Below are 20,540 nucleotides of genomic sequence, written 5' to 3'. Positions count from 1 at the left end.
TTGAAAAAAGGTGGTCAATTCTTGCTGTTTCTTAGTCGGAAAAGTTGAAAAAAAATATATATATTACATAGCTTAATTATTTTATTTCTTCCAATTCTCTGATTTGCTCAATTGTTCCAACACAAGGAAAAACCGTCATGTAATGATCACGCTATTCACGTCACAATTTCGTGACGAAAATAATTTCAGTAATCAGATAAATAAAATGCAAGTACTCGTTGGGCTATCCTGTGCACTAGGATCGATTTTTTAATTACATACTACTGTCACCGGATGGTAATTGTACAAATGATGAAAACATGATGAAAAAGATTGATTATTTTGGCCGGCCGGCTTAAGCATTATGGAGAAACAGGAAGTATCTTACGATAAAAAGGGAAAAGCCCAGGTTCAAAACTAGTTTCTCTTATTCCTATCCGAAACTAGTTCAAAATCAGTTTCTAATAGGAATAGGAAAATACTAGTAAAGGTTTGCAAAAAAGGTCAAAGAAATTGTCTAAGATAAGCTGAATGTAATCATGAAACTGGATTAAATTTGTCAAGAGAATGCTGACATAAGTGGATACATAATTCTGTATTAAAGTTTTTAAAGGTTGAATTTAAAAGTGTACATGTACATAATTTAAAAAGATATATTTTCTTATAGGCGAAGGAAAGACCATTAATTGAAAATAATGACGATGACCAAGATGATATCTATCGATTTTTGAAAGAAAGTTATTTGGAATATGGAGGCAAAGATATAACTTCAACAACCCAATGATAAACCACAACACACCTGTCAAGATGTTAATGACTATGATGAGAGATAACTTTGAACTACAGAATATCTACAAGCATAAGTTTGGTGGAAAATATATTACCACCATAATCAAGCAAAAATGTCTGTAGTGGACAGGACATGTAGCCCAGACCCCACAATTGAAGATAGAAAGGATTTCAACAGCACAGCCGGTGGAAATAAGATGGGGAATATACGTCTTAACACAGGATGATGAGAAGATCTGTGATGCCAACAGGAAAACTCAAGTTTGAGAAGGCTGAGGTTCTTGAAGGGCTGTAGTACTGTGATGATGATGATGTGGAAAGACTGTTCCTTAATATACAATCTTCAATTTTTCTTCAATTAACAAACTTCATAAATCATTGCAAAACCATTAGCAATCAATAAATGGATGCATAATTTTAATTTAATAAAAAAAGTGAGTGTAATTTACAGTATGTTTATTTTAGTTTTAATAATATGTTATACTAACCTTTATATTCTATTGAAGTCTTACCTGCAAAATTATTCGATGGTACTTCAGTACCTAAATGTCTGGTATGATACCAATCTTCACAAATAATGCATTGTATCATCTCATCAGGTACTGGATCCTCCATATCAGGGAAAGGGCGGTGACAAACACAATACAACCCAGAGAAATTTTGGTTGTAAGCATTCAAATCATTTACCAGGCTCTTATCAGTAAATAAGTTACATACAACATTATTAAATTTACTATTACCACAATCACATCGGAAATTTCTCTTAGTATAAAGTTCAACTAGTTCATGCCCATCATGACAGTGATAACTGCAAGCCAAGCATACTCCAGCTCCTCTATCTGGATCTTCTTTAGCTTCAGGGATGCATGTGAGACACGAATATAAAGCTTGTCTCTTGATGTAACCCTAAGAGAAAAATATAAAAAATTTTATCTATAGTTTAGATGTGTAAAAATCTTAAAATCAAAGTAAAAAACTTTTGTTGTAATTGATATAACTGTTTAATTAAAAGATTAACATAAACATTTAATTGGATTACAACAGTTGTCCAGAATCAACATTTTTGGACTTATCAGTACATCTTCAGGAACTTTTGAATGTTTAATGGCCAGTTTCACCAACAACAAATAGTAATTTATAGGATGAATACAGTTATTCGACCAATAAACTGACACATCTACGTTTCACTAACATCAAGTAATATTTTATTTAGTTATTTATCAAATAAGTATTTACTCTTCGAATAAATTGACAAGTTATTCTTGCTGTAAATATCTGTACCAAAGAAAATTCGTCAGTTTAACTTTAAATTATCAAAATTATATTGAAACACAATAAACATTATAATCAACTAATAAATTTTATTTGACAAATAACAACTATTCATTGATTTATTTGTTGTTGGTGAAACCAGACCTTAAAGTCAACTATAAATCAGTGGCGGCTCGTGGCCTTAGAGACAGGGTCGGCAAGGTCTTTTTGTCTCCTCATATAGGCATACCGCCTAATTAAAAGGCTTAAATCATCATAGGAGATTCTTTTGTTTGGTTTACTTGACATTCTCTTTTTCATGGTGTTTAATATGTTTTAATTATTTTGAGACAAGAGAAATCCCGTTCATTTAAGGTTGATATGAACCCTTAATTAATTTGTTTCTGATCCTAGAGATGGCTGTACTGTAGCATGTTACTGTGGTAACATTTTCAACTTAATTGTAGATTTCTACATGATGACTCTGTAATAATGTAGAAACCTGAACACTATTCTGTCCTTACACCCATTGGCTCAATTGGCCCTGTTGCCAAATTGTTTAAGACAGTAATTTTATCAATGCCTAATAACAAAATGTAATGTTGGCAAGAAACATTTAGTCCATGACGTGTGCCGCTCCCGTTTAAAAAAAATTATGGTTCGGTTTCTCTGCGGATTCCTATTCAAAAATGTTCTCTTTAAGGAAATATGAAGTGCGCAGGGCGAAATTTTTGGCCAGAAATTGTTTAAAAATTTTTTTTTAAGAAATTCAAAAGATCACCCTTTTTGCTCCGGAACATATTTTTTTAGGTTTTTTGGGCCATTCTAACAAGAAAGGTATGTTGCCATCTTTCTCAAAAGTTGATAGATTTCGAGTTAAGGGCGATTTAAAATCTGAAAAATGCGATAATACGCATTTTCGAAGTTTAAAAACTTAGATTTATGTATATTAATATATCTGAAATAGCCAAGTGCTTGTATTAAAGTTTAAACATTTTTTTTTCAAAATTATGAAGAGTAGTCGGTTCTGTCTTAAATTTAGACCGTTCTTTTTAAAATGTATCAAAGAATATATAGTGAGTAGAAGTTTACGGCCCTGTAACGTTTTAGCATAGGATTTTGCGTTCCAACTGAGTAGGTGCTATGGAGGTGCATAGATCTGACAACGTCCGTAGTCACCGTCATCTCACCACCGCCCGCTCTGCGGCCGTAACATCCCTCGTCAACAAGCCTCCTTATAAACGTGACCATCTGTTTCATATAAAAGCTTTCTCTATGAGCTATATTATATTCGTTCAATTCGTTGATGTTATTATGCGTCCATCCAATTTTAATGCCGATGCGGCAGGTTCTATTTCAACAATCTTCTATTTTGCACGGGAAAATATTTTTTCAGGTTTTTAGGGTAATACTAAATAAAAAAGTTTGTTTTCATTTTTCTGACAAGTTCACAGTTTTTGAGTTATAAGCGATTTAAAATCTGAAAAATGCGAACATACGCATATTCGAGTTAGAGGCTTGAAAACTGATAATTATTATTATTTTTGTAGTTGACAAGTGCCTAAAATCGAAGCTTAAACATTTAATTTTAAGATTTTGCTGGGTAACCGGGGCTTATTTCAAAAATAAATCGTTTTTTACTTGTTAATTATGCGCGTTAAAAATAAAATTTAATAGTTATTTATGATATAAGTGTTAAAAGTTTAAAAGTACACGTTTAAGGCAGGCATGTGAAAGTTTGCAGAATCAGCGAAGCGAATTCTGCAATTCACATTAAAGTGCCTTAAAAATGTACTTTTTAACACGTATATCATACAATATTTTTTCTACAAACGTCTTATATATCAACGATTATAATTTATTCATTCTCATTTACAGGACAATGACAATACCTACAAAAACTTTTACTTGAACTTGACTGACATTCCATTTTTATATTTTTCTTGACATTACATCAAAACCGTCTATATTGTCAATACGTAAATCATAACATAACAAAATATAGAATAACATCTACTTTTATTGTTGTAAGTATATTCTAACAAATTTTAATAGTTTTTTCTACAAACGTGTTAAAAATGCAATAATACAGTTTAATTTAAATTTTACAAAACGTTTTAAACTACCTTTTTCAAATTGAGCAAGTTGTACTATTAATATTAATGTTAATAAATGAAATATGAAATATAAATATTTTTACGTTTCACAATTTGACAATTCACTTTTAACTGCAGTGCCTTAAAAATTTTAAAGCACTAGTGCCTTAAAATAGCATTCTTAACGCTCGTATGGAGTGCTAAAAATTGCATTTTTAACACGGTTGTAGAAAAAAGTTATTTAAACAATTTCTGCCCAAAAATGCCGTCCGGCACCCTTCTCATAAAGTTTAAAGGAGACATTTTTGAGCAGGAATTCCAGAGAAACTGAATGGGAAGCATTTTTCATGCGGGAGCTACCACACAACCGGGACTACTTCTCTTTAAATTTTGTATATTATTATTACCATAGTTTTTTAAACAATTTATTTATTTATTTAATTATTTACAATGTACCAATTACATACGCCAATCATATCGCACGACAAAACTGTGGAAAACCAACAACCAACCTACAGTTTACAGGACTTAAGCAGTCACCATATGTAAATGAGGGAAACTCCTGGAGTTGGCCGAAGAAATCAATATTCACCTTATTCATAGTCTAAAAGATAAAACTACTTTCTTTTATAGGAGATGGCGCAAAGGCGCAACCTCGATCTATGCTGGGTTTCGAGTAACTCACAGTTGCAACTACTCCCAAGCTTCCGAACCGTACTCCATAGTTTCCCCCCCTCCGCCAACATCGACCAGTCATAATCGAAATAGATTCAGAAATATTCAGATTGAGTTACACTAAATACCAAAGAATACATATCTCTCACAAGAACCGACACGGACGGCGATTCTTTTGTTGTTAGCATGTACTTAATTTTAGTATCGAGTTGGCAAGTGTACACGCGAGTACACTGAGAAAAGTCTCGCACATTTCTGGCGTGTATCAATAAAATTTTAGTTGCACTGAGAGAAAGGTTGCATGCAGGGCCGGCTTTTGTTGACATTCTTAATATGGTGGAATTATTTTTGATTTACAAAAGGTTGCAAATACAACACAAAGTAATGGTGAGAATTATATTGATTAAAACCATGGATAAAATACCTTTTTTATCCGGATTTTAGCATTGAAAGACCAATAATAAAATATATTATAGTGGCGTGACATTCACTAATTATTCTTTTTGGCTTATATTGATACAACGATACAAAATATAATTTGTTGTTTTCACCAATTTTGAAAAAGTGTGAACAAGTTGGTGAGAATTTGAACGACTTGGTGTGACCTAATAGGCTGTCTGTCCGTCCGACCGCGAACGTAACTCCTTCAGTCACTATACCAGGTAGAATGACAAATGAGGTGTCAAATGAAAGCTTATAATCCATGGATGGTACTCAAGGTGAGAAATTTGACCTAGACTGTCTGTCCGTCCGACCGGAAATGTAACTCCTCCGTCACTATACCAGGTAGAATCACAAATGAGGTGTCGAATGAAAGCTCATAATACATGGATGGCACTAAAGGTGGGAAATTTGACCTAGGACTTCCGGTTTTAGAAATGCGACCGGAAGTACTCTTTTAAAGTCACCGCAATAGCACAAGTGATATATTATTCGACGCGCATTCGCAAGACGAGAACAAATATATACTTCTGGTTTCATGACTGTCTGTCCGTCCGACCGCGAATACAACTCCTCAGTTACTAATACAGATAGAATGACAAATGAGGTGTCGAATGAAAGCTTATAACCCATGGATGGTATTAAAGATGAGAAATTTGACATCGGACTTCGGTTTTAGAGTTACAACCGTAGGTACTGCTTTAAAGTCACTCAAAATATGATATGAATGTAAAACAAGATGACAAAATTAGTAAAATCGTAGATCAATCTACGCAAACTTACACGAAGAGTTCCAATATCGACTTCCAGTTCTACTTTCGATTACTTTGGGTGAAAACCTAGGACCAATTACTTGTTTGTCGAGGTATTATTCATTGTATTCGTTATTTCGTAAAATAATCGAAAAATAACCGTCGTTGTAACCGTCACGGAATCCAATTCTTTTTGGATGACAAATGTTCGTGATCAACAACAAGAAACTGTATGTTAAAATCGAATGTCAATATTTTCAATTTTTATTGTCTTGGAAACCAGCCAAAACATTCCGTACATTCCAGCCAAAACCAGCCAGTACATTCTTTAAAGTCGAATATCGGGGTAAATAAATAAAAAACCAATAAGTATTGTACTATTTTATTTCTATAAATATAAAGATGTAATAACTGAAAAAGTATATATATACCTCGTCCAATTTACTTACCGTTGCACGTCATCCGCGCCATAGCCTGTGACACGATACTAACACGAAATATCTAGGCGGTAGGTGTGTTCCCCTTTAGAATCATTTGGATTCTAAAAAAGAACACACCCACCGCCTAAATATTTCGTGTTGGTATCGTGTCACAGGCTATGGCGCGGATGACGTGCAACGGTAAGTAAATTGGACGAGGTATAGTATACAATAAAAACTAATAAGCAATCGAGAAAAGAGAAAAAGTGATTTTTTTAATTAATATATTAATTAATATATATATATATGGAAACGTTTTGATCATTATGGTCAGAAGCTTATATTCCATATGAAAGCAGCCTTTAGCTTTTTTTTGTTGGAACGCAAGTATAATCAAGAGAATGTAAACCTATTATGAAGAGTGTATTGTCAATTATCAAGCATTAACTTGAATGTTGAAACAATTTCAAGTGATATTGGATCAAACTTTTTGAATTAGCTAAATTATATAATGTTACTCCTGAAAATCCTGAATTTCAAGTAGTCAGTCATAAATTGTTTTATATATTTGACCTAAGTTATTGTTTTATACAAACTACAGAAACAATTTAATGAAACATAGTTTATTAAATTTAATTTAGGTTTGCTGATAAAAGGACTTTATGGAAGTTTTTGTGAGTATTGGATTCTCAACTTTTTAAACACAACACGTGGCTTGTGGAATGAACCATTGATATAAAAACACACAGGATAGAACCTATGAGCAAAATTCTGGCTTCCAAAGTAGCCGATAAAATGTAGCCGCTAACTTGACATAACAATGGCCGACTCTTGGTTTCCGGAATAATTTCTTGATTTACCAACAGGAATGCATTAAATTATTGACTTAATATTTCCTTAATACATAATGTTACCTGTTTTACAATTTATTTTACCTTAAAATATGTCACCAAATAAAATATTTATTATTTATTAACCACAAAAACACCTGTCAACGCCAACTTCACGTCAGAAATTGTAAACAGTATGTGACGTCAGTTCCGTCGCAGATCAGATGCATGTAAAATTATACACAGTTAGACCGCTTGGGAATGAACACATATAAAATATGACTTTGTGCTCTTCCTGCAGATGCATTTGGTACAGTAGAGGTCAAAGAAAGGTTAGAGAATTTGTATGATATTTTAGATTTAAATTCTTTGTGAAATCCCAATAAATACAAAATTAATTTTTTATACGATAGTTTATAGTTCATGAAAAAGCTTAAAATAATTAATTCACATAATCAAGATATCTCAAAAAGAATTAAATTGTATAAATGTTGGAAAATAACAATTAATAGTTGTAGGCTATATAAGAAAATATATATAGAAAATAAGTCTATACAAAATATTATGAGCTACAAACTGATACAAAAACAAAATATACTAACGCCAAGCCAAGCCAAACAAACAACTGTGACAACAAACGCCGATCCTGTACAAGACAAATGTCACCAAAATTATTTGCTATTCATACAAATTGAGAAATGGCCGATCTGGCACATGCGCATAAAAATTTAGTTCATAGATAATCCGTTTGTGTCGGTTCTTGGGAGATATGTATTCTTTGCTAAATACCAATTACCAATCTTGTGAATTTGTTTAGAAACATTGTTTAGACAATTTCTGCCCAAAAATTTCGCCGGCACCCTTCTGATTTATTTAAAGGGTACATTTTTGAATAGGAATCCGCAAAGAAACCAAATCAGAATTTTTTTTCCGACGAGAGCGGCCTCACATCATAGACTAATTGCATATTATGTTTCTCGGTAACTAAATATTCCAGTTGTTAGTCATCTCTTATCTCACACTGAAAAATGGTAATAAAATTTTATGACCGCTTGCAATCTTGTAAAAATGTATTAGCACAAATTTTGTTTATACATAAACTTTTTAACACGTTGACGGACAGTGCGTCAAATGTATAAGCAAGTGTTGTGACACTATATGAATTTTGCAAAGTAGAATATACACTGGCGCGCAAAAAATTTAGGTCACTAGATGAATTATTTGATGCCTCGGATTTCCTAAACCTGTTGTCCGATTTGAATGATTTTTTTAGTATGTTATAGCTTTATTATTTAAGAATCTTAATGTGTTAATATTGTTTGCTAGACAGGTAAATGTCATTTCATACCGGGTGTAACAATCATACTGTGTTTTTCCTTAAAGTTCGGAACACGCTGTGGAATATTATAGCATAGATAAAATGAGGCGCTCAGAGCAACAGTGGCCTAACAAACATCCCACAATTTTACCAAAACGATATTATTACCTTAAAGTTATTCTTTATTTAAGTGTTTTCAGATGCAGACTAGTTCAAGCAATGGTTGCTTCAGCCACCCTGCATCTGAAAACACTGAAGTAATGCATAACTTTAATGTATTAAAAGCATTTTGGTAAAATTGTGGGATGTGGGTTAGGCCACTGTTGCTCTGGACGCCTCAAATATTGAAATTAGAACTCAATTGTAGCCTTAGGCTTTCTTAACACTTTCTTTTTTTATTCATTTGCTTATGTTGGATAATAAAAAAGTTAGGTACTTTAACAACTAGCCATGTTCTTCATCAATACAGGGTGTTTCTAAATAAGGGCGACAAACTTTAAGTGGTAATTCTACATGAAAAAATAATGACCGTTTGCTTTATAAACATTGTCCACAAATGCTTAATTTCCGTGATACGGGATGTTGAATTTTTTCTTACCAACTGACGGTTTATTTGTTGCTCTAAAACCGATTGAGATATGCAACTGAAATTTGGTAGGTTTTAAGAGGTAGTTATTGCGCATTGTTTGGCATACAATTAAGAATTTTATATTCGCCATTGGCGTGCATACGGGATGTATCTAAAATATTTATACCCGTATGCACGCCAATGGTGAATATAAAATTCTTAATGGTATGTCAAACAATGCGCAATAACTACCTCTTAAAACATACCAAATTTCAGTTGCATATCTCAATCGGTTTTAGAGCAAGAAATAAACCGTCAGTTGGTAAGAAAAAATTCAACATCCCGTATCACGGAAATTAAGCATTTGTGGACATATGTTTATAAAGCAAATTGTCATTATTTTTCATGTAGAATTACCCCTTAAAGTTTGTCGCCCTTATTTAGAAACACCCTGTATTGATGAAGAACATGGCTAGTTATTAAAGTACCTAACTTTTTTTATTATCCCACATAAGCAAATGAATCAGAAAAGAAAATGTTAAGAAAGCCTAAGGCTACAATTGAGTTCTAATCTCAATATTTTATCTATACTATAATATTCCACAGAGTGTTCCGAACTTTAAGGAAAAACACAGTATGATTGTTACACCCGGTATAAAATGACATTTACCTGTCTAGCAACAATATTAACACATTAAGATTCTTAAATAATAAAGCTATAACATACTAAAAAAATCATTCAAATCGGACAACAGGTTTAGGAAATCCAAGGCATCAAATAATTCATCTAGTGACCTACATTTTTTGTCCGCCAGTGTAATAGCCAAATTGCTAAATTTGTTTTATGGAAACAATATGTTTTTGTAAACATGTGGACGACGACCATGGATGTCGTATTATATTTCATATGCATCTGTAGATGTAATGTGACAAAAAATCTACAAAAATCTACCGATTTTTTGTCATAACTCGTTATTTTAAAAATGTCGTCTATAGACGTTCTGTTCATCAACATGTTAAGAACTAAAAATATCTGAGAGAATAAAGTCAATGTATGATAGAAAAAGAATAGAAGAAAAGAATAGGATTTTGATTTTAAATTCGGCAAAATATGTTTAAGCAAGGCGAAAACATCGTGTTTCTTGAGAAAAATATTCCCATGAGATCTTTTTGCGTAATCAGTTTCATGAGATACCGCAGAATAAGGTCCAAAAAGGTTATAATAAAGATATTAAAAATCATTGTTAACAGAAAAAAATACTCAAAACTATTTCACTAACACCAAAACTAGTTCTTCTCTGTCTTGCTCGTCGATTTATTGCATTTCGATTTAATGTCCATGATTCAGCTCCTTAGTATTAAAGCACACTGTGTATGGTTTGTTCAACAGTAAATGGTTTGAGTTCAATTAGTGCGGTCGTAAATATTATTAAATTTATCTGACCTGGCCCATTGTTAAGACCCACCCGGAGCGATAAGCCACCGAGGTAGACAGAGTTGGTCTTTTGCAATTAACACTGACTAGACGGTACTCCCATAATAAAGCCTAAAATAAATTTTACCTGAAACCGGGCCTTTTATACTTTTATCGGTTAATCCGGTCTGTTTATAGTGGTAACTAATTAAACTTAACCATTTACTGTTTAACATACCATATACATAACATATTATAATTAGCCTTATTCTGAGGGCCAATATCAGATCTTTGCTGCATAAAATCTTTTTCATTTTCACGAAGTTGGCACGTGCTTTTTCAATTCTCTCTCTTATTTCTGGAGTATAATCGTTATTTTCTGTGATTATCGTTCCCAGTAAATATATTTTTTACTCTCTCAGACTGCTGGCCGCCTACCGTTAATATTTCATTTGTATTGTTGTTTTTGCTGTACAATGGGGCATTCGATTCCATAGAACTCTGGACCGTATTAAACGGAATGAATAACGCAAGGAAGTCATCTAAGATTTGCCGATGACATAGTGCTCATAAGCAACAATACAGAAGAACCAATCTACATACTAAAGATGCTTAAACATGAATCTGAGGAAGGCGGTTTAAAAATGAATTTAAATAAAACAAAAGTGATGACAAATCAAAATATCAGAATCGACTTAGTTGGAAGTGAGATCGAAAGTGTCGAAGAGTCACATGATCAAACTAGACAATCAAAATCAAACGGACGAGATAGCTATAAGAATCTGAATTACTTGGGCAGCAGTTGCAAGACTCAGTGATGTGTTGAAAAACAAAAAGATACCAATAAATCTAGAAAAAAGGGTACTCAACAGTTGTATTCTACCAGATAAGACTTATGGAGTGGAGACCGTGACACTTACAGGGTTATCAGCCAATATATTAAGAACAACACAGAGGGCCATCGAACGAGCTATCTTAAGAGTATCTCTGAGAGAACATATTCGAAATGGGACGTACGAAACAGGACGAAGGTGGAATATGTTATTGGAAGAATTGCGCAAATGAAATGGAGCTGGATAGGACAGTACACGTGCCACGGCAAAACAACGAAAGGTGGACGAGAAACATTTTACATTGGAGACCACGCGAGCATAGTCGTAGCAGAGGAAGACCACAAAGACGATGGCTAGATGACTTCAAAGCAAAAGTGGGGAGAAACTGGTACCAAATAGCACAAAACAGAGAAGAGTGGAGAACTCATGGGAGGCCTTTGTATAGGAGTGGATGCAACCAGGCTAAAGAAGAAGTTATTGTTTTCTTTAGGGACATTCACTTAACAAGCTACATGTTTTTATGGATTCGGCTGCCTCTAGAGATGTATATTCTCGGGATGAATACAGTCACTTAACTTCCACAATATTATTGTCAGTTACTGACCCGTCCGGACAAGGTCGTAAAAACCCATAACCTTTTTCAAACACAGAAACAATCCACACTGCTTTACTATATTTTTTATTTTGATAGCAATTTCTGGCTGTTCTTCGTTTCTTATCAGATAAAACAATTGTTCCAGATATCGTTATCGCGTTTCCTCTTTTTACTTCTTTATCGATGATTATTCTGCCGCGCCGTTTTCATTTTCTAATATTCCATAATCTTTCTATTCCTGCTCTTAAAGAAACTGTTTATTAGATTTTTTTTTCTCATTTAATTTATACCGATCCAGATTAGCTCCATATAACAGTTTTAAGTTCTACTTCCATCAGACTAATCAATACGTTTATTTAACATACATATTATTTAGTGACAACACATTTTTCTTTTGTCTTATTTATTTCTGTTGTTTTCGTACAGAGAAGAAATCAATATAGATGTAAGATTTTTAAAATTGATTGTTACCTATTATTCCTTGTATATTGATCCTTTTTTATTTTTAATATGAAGGTGAAAATATTTTTAACCTCTCCTCAATTAATTTTAGAAGTGGTTATTTACTGCTCTTACTCCATATCTATTTACATATCGTCCAATTGTTTTCCCTTAAATTTAGCTCACCACAAATGCAAAAAGTAATGGACAATGAAAATTTTAAAGATAAAGTAATAATTTCAATTAAAATCTTTAATAAACATAAAAGTGCGACAAAAGAGAAATACCATGGATGGTATTATTAGAAACACTATGTGACAAATGAAGACTATGCTCCAATTCCAATTCAAAATATAGTCAAATACAAAGCTTCAGAGATACATGAAAAAATGCAAATAAAAAAAGACAACTTTATGGTACTTAAAAACATTAAAATGCCAATTGCCAACTAGGGTTTATATATCAAAATCTAATACGGCCAAGGGGACTGAAAATATTTCAACAAAAGTAGTTAAATTAATTTCAGAAGGTCACGTTGATGCGTTATAAATAGACGTTATAGTAGTAGGCTTATATTACCTACTAACATTAAAACATTTTGTTGTACAAAGTAATTGATATGGCAACGCTGTTAGGATAAAGTTCTGTGTGACGCGATTGAAGCAGAAGGCACTGCTATCTATCGAACATAAATATTACCGATGGTGTAGATGGCGCAATGTCATGGCGGCACAAATTCTTAGCGGCAATTCAAGATATAATTCTTGTTTAACGAGATTTTTCATATGTTTAGGAAAAAATATTCAACATTTTATTGGAAATATTTTCCATTGTTACAGTTTTATATATGTTGTTATTGAAATTTTATCCAATTTCTTACCGGTAGCTTTATTATAAGCCGAAACATATTATTTTTTCCTACTGTGGCAAAACTGTACATTCAAAAATTTTAAAAAAATTCATAAGTATTTCCTAGGATTATATCTTTATGCTGTAAGAAAATTAACAAAATTGTATGTTTAGTTTTCCCGCTTTATACTTGAAAAAAATGAGTTTTTTTGAGTGTTTTCGAAAACGAAAACATGAAGTTTGCTCAAAATTTGTCAAAATACTTCTAGTGATCACATATACCTTCTCAATTTTTTTCAAATTTTTTGAATGTGTAGTTTATTTTTGGGGGGGTTCAGATCAACCTTAAAGCAGAAGTTGGTGGTAATAAGAGAATTGATGATCAGTTTGTTATGTTGTAATGAATTGCAGTACTTACTATATAAAATTACACATATTTTGTAACTTATCTAACTTTCTGTAAATATTTGGATCAGCGTAATTTTTAAATAATTTGTAATAATAAATATCTTGAAAGTTCTTTGGCGAAGGTAACTTTTAAATTTTGAATCGTCAAAGAGGTCAAAAATTTGCAAATCTTCTAAATTCGAAAAACGAGTATCTATGTATTTGCGTAATACATAGTAGATACCCAAAATTTAAAAATATACTCATTTTTCGAGATATGTTTCATGCCTGTGTCTTTTTTGGGGTGGTTCGGAAATATCAAGTGAACCCAAAACGTCACTGCGTATATATTGAAAACTACTATCATTAAGAAAATCTTTGAGATTTTGCACCAGTTTTCTTATTCTATCTTTGAAATAAATAATGTTAGTTGACTGATTTTGAACAACAATGAATATCAAATCGGTTTGGGCAGACACTTTCTTAAAAATATTCAAAAGAGTATTAAAAGAGTAATCATTTAAGAAAGTTTTCAAACCGATTGCTTCACGGATCAAGACATCACATCACAACTTTCAAAATCGTCGCCTTCGATAATAAATTAAAAAAACTTCCAAAGGCTGTTCACGAAAATCTGCTACAGTGGAAACTAACCGAGGTTTAAAATTTCATCGCGTCTGACAAACTGTTTGCATTTTTTTCGAAACAAATTGTTCTAAAACAGTAGTCCGTTTGGACGAGCTAAACTGGCAAGAAAAGACGATATTCTTCATTTTTTTACACGTATCCTGCAAAACTAAATTCATTCTATTCCCATGACAGTGAGCAAATAAAGCTTGTGGTGCAATAGTTTTAACTTTTTCCTGGAGACCGTTCAATTCACCAGACATCACGGCAGCGCCGTCATAAGTTTGCCCTACCAATTTATTTTTGATAACAAAAAATTTTAATCTGTTCTTTAAAACACCAAAAACATATTCTGCCTTATAGCTTTTACTCACGTCTGTAAAACCTTAAAACCTCTCATAAATATTACCACGTAACGCGTATTGGACAACAATGGATAATTATTGTAAATGACATGATAATCAGAAGTTTGATCTATTTCTAGCGAAAAGCAAATGGTTTTCTGAAGCTCAGATCCAATAACGTTATTCAAAATGTAACTAATTAATTATATTAGTTCATTCTGAGTTTTAGACATGCCGCTAAATATCTTAGAATCAGAAAGTACATTAGAAAATCCAAATCGTATTTCTTAAACAATTTTATTAGTTATCTATAATTATATTATACAGGTATTATATTATTATAACAAAAATACAGGTCATAAATTAAATCACATATTCTGGGAACAAAAATAGTTCGATTGAACCCAACTTACCTTAGTACAAATATGCATACAAAAAAAGTTATAGCCCTTTGAAGTTACAAAATGAAAATCGATTTTTTCCGATATATCGAAAACTATTACAAATTTTTTAATGAAAATGGACATGTGGTATTCTTATGACAGGAACATCTTAAAAAGAAATTATAGTGAAATTTGTGAACGCCATAAAAATTTTATGGGGGTTTTGTTCCCTTGAACCCCCCCAAACTTTTGCGTACGTTCCAATTAAATTATTATTGTGGCACCATTAGCTAAACACAATATTTTTTAAAAATTTTTTCTTCTTAGTACTTTTTGGAAAAGCTAGTTTTTATCGAGATATTTTGAATATTTGTCAAATCCACCACATATTTGTATAGTGACAAGAGACCTGGTAGTAATATGAAAATTTATTTATAAATTACAGTTTGAGATATATTTTGAACTATATTAGAAGCCATATCTCGATAAGAGGTGTCTGATTGAAAAAAGACTAAGAGGCAAAAAAGTTTTACAAACATTGTGTTTAACTAATGGTACCTCAAAAATAGTTTAATTGGAACATACACAAACATCTGGGGGACTTAAAGGCACAAAACCCCCATAAAATTTTTATGTAAATATATTAAAAAAGAAGCCGCAACTCGAATAAAACTGGTTTATTAAAAAAATACTAAGAGGCAAAAAAGTTTTAAAAACATTGTGTTTAACTAATGGTACCACAACACTAATTTAATTGGAGCGTACATAAAAGTTTGGGGGCGTTTAAGGGAACAAAACCCCCATAAATTTTTTATGGGGTGCACAAATTTTACTATAATTTCTTTTTAAGATGTTCCTGCCATAAGAATGCCACATGGCCATTTTCGATAAAAAATCTATAATAGTTTTCGATATATTGGAAAAAATCAATTTTCATTTTGTAACTTCAAAGGGCTATAACTTTTTTTGTAGGCATATTTGTACAAAGGTAAGTTAGGTTCAATCGAACTGTTTTTGGTCCCAGAATATGTGGTTTAATTTATGACTTGTATTTTTGTTACACCCTGTAAAACGATTATACGATATTATACAGGGTGTAACGAAAATACAGGTCATAAATTAAATCGCATATTCTGAGACCAAAAATAGTTCGAATGAACCTAATTTAGCTTAGTACAAATATGCACATAAAAAAAGTTAGAGCCCTTTGAAGTTACAAAATGAAAATCGATTTTTTCGAATACATATATCAAAAACTATTAAAGATTTTTTATTGAAAATGGACATGTGGCATTCTTATGGCAGGAACATCTTAAAATAAGAATTATAGTGAAATTTGTGCACCTCATAAAATTTTTATGGGGGTTTTGTTCCCTTAAACCCCCCCAAACTTTTGTGTACGTTCCAATTAAATTATTATTGTGGTACCATCAGTTAAATTCAATATTTCTAAAACTTTTTTGCCTCTTAGTATTTTTTCGATAAGGCAGTTTTTATCGAGTTGCGGCTTCTTTTTTAATATGTTTACATAAAAATTCTATGGGGGTTTTGTTCCTTTAAACCCCCCAAATGTTTGTGTATGTTCCAATTAAACTTTTACTGCGGTACCATTAGTTAAACACAGTGTTTTTAAAACTTTTTGCCTCTTTGTATTTTTTCGAGAAGGCACTTTTTATCGAGATATTACTTCTTTTTTAATATGGGTCAAAATATACCTAAAAATGTAAATCATAAATAAATTTTCATATTATTACCAAGTCTCCATAATCGTTCTTAGATATATACAAATATGTGGTGGATTTGACAAATATTCAAAATATCTCGATAAAAACTGACTTTTCGAAAAAGTACTGAGAGGCAAAAAAGTTTTTAAAATATTGTGTTTAACTAATGGTACTACAATAATAATTAAATTGAAACGTACACAAAAGTTTGGGGGGTTTAAAGGAACAAAACCCCCATAAAATTTTTATGGGGTGTCCAAATTTCACTATAATTTTTTCTTAAGATGTTACTGCCATAAGACTACCACATGTCCATTTTCAATAAAAAATCTGTAATAGTTTTCGATATATTGGAAAAAATCGATTTTAATTTTGTAACTTCAAAGGGCTGTAACTTTTTTTATGTGCACATTTGTACTAAGGTAAGTTAGGTTCAATCGAACTATTTTTGGTCCCAGAATATGTGATTAAATTTATGACCTGTATTTTTGTTACACCCTGTATATCTATAAATACAGTCGAACCCGCTTATTAGAATACCGCTTATAGGAATATCTCGGTTTAAGGAATATAAATTTGAGGTCCCGAAACGTTTTTACTAGCCACCAATGAACGGTTATTAGAATATCCCGGTTATACGAATACTTTTGTTTGGCACGAAAGCTATTCCAATAAGCGGGTTCGACTGTAAATGATAATTCCTGACAACTTAAAAAATGACGTAAAACGGCGTGATTATTTTTTACAATTTCTGCCGATGCTTCCAAATGAAACCGACAGATTTAAATATGCCGTACCTGCCGCTTAATGCCTTCGGAGAAATATATGTTTGGTTGTTCATCAACTTGTATTTTTCGTTGAGTTTTACGTGTAAATCGTCAAGCTACGGAGGAGCTGGGGTCGGCTAGCCGAACAGTCAGATGAATGGCTCAGATCATTCAGTGTTTGAAAATGTGCAGGGATCACTTAACGCTCGGATTGGTCGAATCCTTTTAAAAGCCATGAATAAAATTTAGTCTGTATTATCTGACAGTTTTGTTTTTATTTCACAGATACAAAAAATTACATAAACTCTAATTAAATTGAATATTAAAAAAATCTATAATATCTATAAATGTGTGGGTCGGCACTGCCGAACCTGACCGGTCGCCACTGCTATAAATTAGCCAATTATTAGTTGATGAATATAGATAACTATCTGGGAACTACATACATTCGTCCCTACACCAAATAGCAAATGACATCAGTATTGGAGCTACTGCCTGCCAACTTGAGAGGAAACCTTGTGAAATTCTCTGTTCCGAGGTTAAAGAAATTAAAAATTTCTCCATTTTAATTGCCAGAGAACTATTATTTAGGAAATTTTGGATAAGTGTAATAGAAATTGAGAAAAATTAAGATGAGATTTGAACAGTAGCCAATTGACCAGGTGCTGGCATGTTTTTTTTATTATTGCACTTAAGATTTCTTGTTTAAATAGTTTATTTTAAAAGATGAATGTAGATGAATGATCAAACATTTTACACAAAATCCAATTGGTCTGTGCTGAATTTGAGCGCTATATCATGGGATGCAGACATCAATAAACAGCTAAATAGAAATTTTGTTGACAGTCATGTTCAACAATAGAAATAATAGCAACGCAAGTTGTTCCTTGCATTTATTCTCATGGACTTAGTTTTACTATGATTTTCAAACCTTTTATTGGCTTCAGTGGAAAGTTTTTCCAATTAAAGACCTCGGTGCAAGAACGGGGCAAGTCCACTTTTCTGAATAGTTGGGAAGTCGACAAAAACTTAATATTTTTAGAAAATATGAATAAATTATGCTTAATTTAATTAATCCTCCAAGGAGAATATTAGACACAAGGCTTGTCTAGCTTAATTTAATTAAGCATAATTTATTCATATTTTCTACAAATATTAAGTTTTTGTTGACTTCCCAACTATTCAGAAAAGTGGACTTGCCCCGTTCTTGCACTGAGGTCTTCAATTGGTCAGTCACATCTTGGAACCTTAATAATACAATCCTCCATATTGCAGATTGAAAATGTGGAAAACTTTACATATCTTGTCATATCAGAAAACAGAGGTAAAGAAGATGATATTTGTATGAGGATACAAAAAGCTCAACAAGCATTCAGCATACTCAATCCTGTTTGGAGGTCTGGCGAGTATACTAAAACTACGAGGATAAAGATCCGAAAATTCCAGTCAAATATCATGTCTGTTCTACTCTACAGATGTGAAACCTGGAAAGTGACAAAAAATCCTTACAGACAAACTACATGTCTATGAATAATTGTTTGTATTTTCTGGCCTAACATCATCAGAAACTAAGATCTGCTAAGTACATCTGACCAAACAAAAGAGGGTAGAAAATAGCGTTACCAGGTGTCTCGATTTGCGCAGGACGTCCCGATTTTCAGGGGTCTGGGGACGCGTACCGATTTGTACCTGATCGGGACACTAAATGTCCCAATTTTCACCCATGAAAACCAATTTCAGGAGGACTTATACAGTGAATTTTATAACTATGTTATAAAAACAAGGCACTCCTAAAAGCGGCAAAATCGAATGAAAAATATAATTTTAATAAAAAATAATTTACTTAATCTACGATTTTTGTTTTTTTTTGTAATTTCGTCTTATTATGATCATTATGTAGGATTAAATACAGATTATAGAAACACCTTGTAGTACAGTAAATGAACGGGAAATAGGGCGATACCGTGTAATTTTCAGGATCAACTCTGAATTGCATGAATTTGGACGGCTTGTGCAGTTGGTTGCTTTTACTCGGGGGGTGACAGTCACCCCTAGTTGGGGGTGAACAACCGCGCGGTTAAAATAAGTCCAAAGATGGATAAATTGACTAATTCTAAGCAATTTTAGTGATATAGAATTTTAACTTAGTTGATTAATTTGAATGATTAATTTGAATTGAAAATGATTATTTTTCGACAAACATCACGTTTTCGACAATTTTCACAAATAACTCAAAAAGTAAGTATTTGATCAAAAAAAATATTCTTAAGGCTGTATGACACTATGCATTTTCTTGTATCATTTCTAATATCGTTTCTGATATCGTTTCTTGTATACATTTTCTTGTATCAATTCTTGTACGTACATTTGTGCCCTGTATGATACTATGCAAGTTCTTGTATCGAAAATTGTATGAAATTCGGCACGTGATTGGTCGAAATGTTGTTTGTCACCCTGTGTCCACGTTATGGTAGTACTACATCTACAGACACAGCTGATTTTAAATATTTTATAAAATTTATAAACTTTTATATAATTAACATTTTAATGTTAACCAGAATTTTACGTTGACTGAGGTTGATTATTTGTGTTTTTATTTTGTTTTGATATTTGTGCTAAAATATTTGCATTAGAATTATCTTCAGTTTGATCCAAATTAGGAACTATTATGTTTGTTCGTAGAACGATCAGCAACCGTTGCCAACCATCACAGGCATGCGCGCTCGTAATCTACAAACTCTAACTGTTAACTGTGCAGCGCCAACAGTTAACTGTGCATGCGTCTGCTGGTTGGCAACGGTTGCTGATCGTTTGGATCGTACTACGAACAAACCTATTGTATTTTCGTCTATTAAAAAATTATGCACCATGAAACCTAAATTTATAGTTTGAACTTTTACTAGGAGCTAAATATATAGTCGGAGAGATAGAAGCGGATTTTCTGCGTGATAAGTAATATGGAAAAACTATACGGGGATATGTTGAATTAGTTGTGTACATGACTTTCACCAACGGCCGGAAACCAGGGTTGGGGCCGAGGGTAGTTATAAGGGGTCAA

General features: G+C 32.4%; 1 protein-coding gene across 1 annotated transcript in view; it reads right to left on the bottom strand.

Moving 5' to 3' along the window:
* Nucleotides 1-20,540, bottom strand: part of LOC114339533 (putative E3 ubiquitin-protein ligase UBR7) — a 47,020-nt gene that overhangs the window by 22,493 nt on the left and 3,987 nt on the right. The window contains exon 2 of the mRNA XM_028290190.2: nt 1,281-1,674. Within this exon, the coding sequence (XP_028145991.2) occupies nt 1,281-1,674 (394 nt within the window). The remainder of the gene's footprint in view (nt 1-1,280; nt 1,675-20,540) is intronic.

Source organism: Diabrotica virgifera, chromosome 6 (genome assembly GCF_917563875.1).
Source record: "Diabrotica virgifera virgifera chromosome 6, PGI_DIABVI_V3a".
NCBI lineage: Eukaryota > Metazoa > Arthropoda > Insecta > Coleoptera > Chrysomelidae > Diabrotica > Diabrotica virgifera.
Note: the sequence above shows the minus strand (reverse complement) of the source record. Positions and strands in the feature narration are given on the sequence as shown.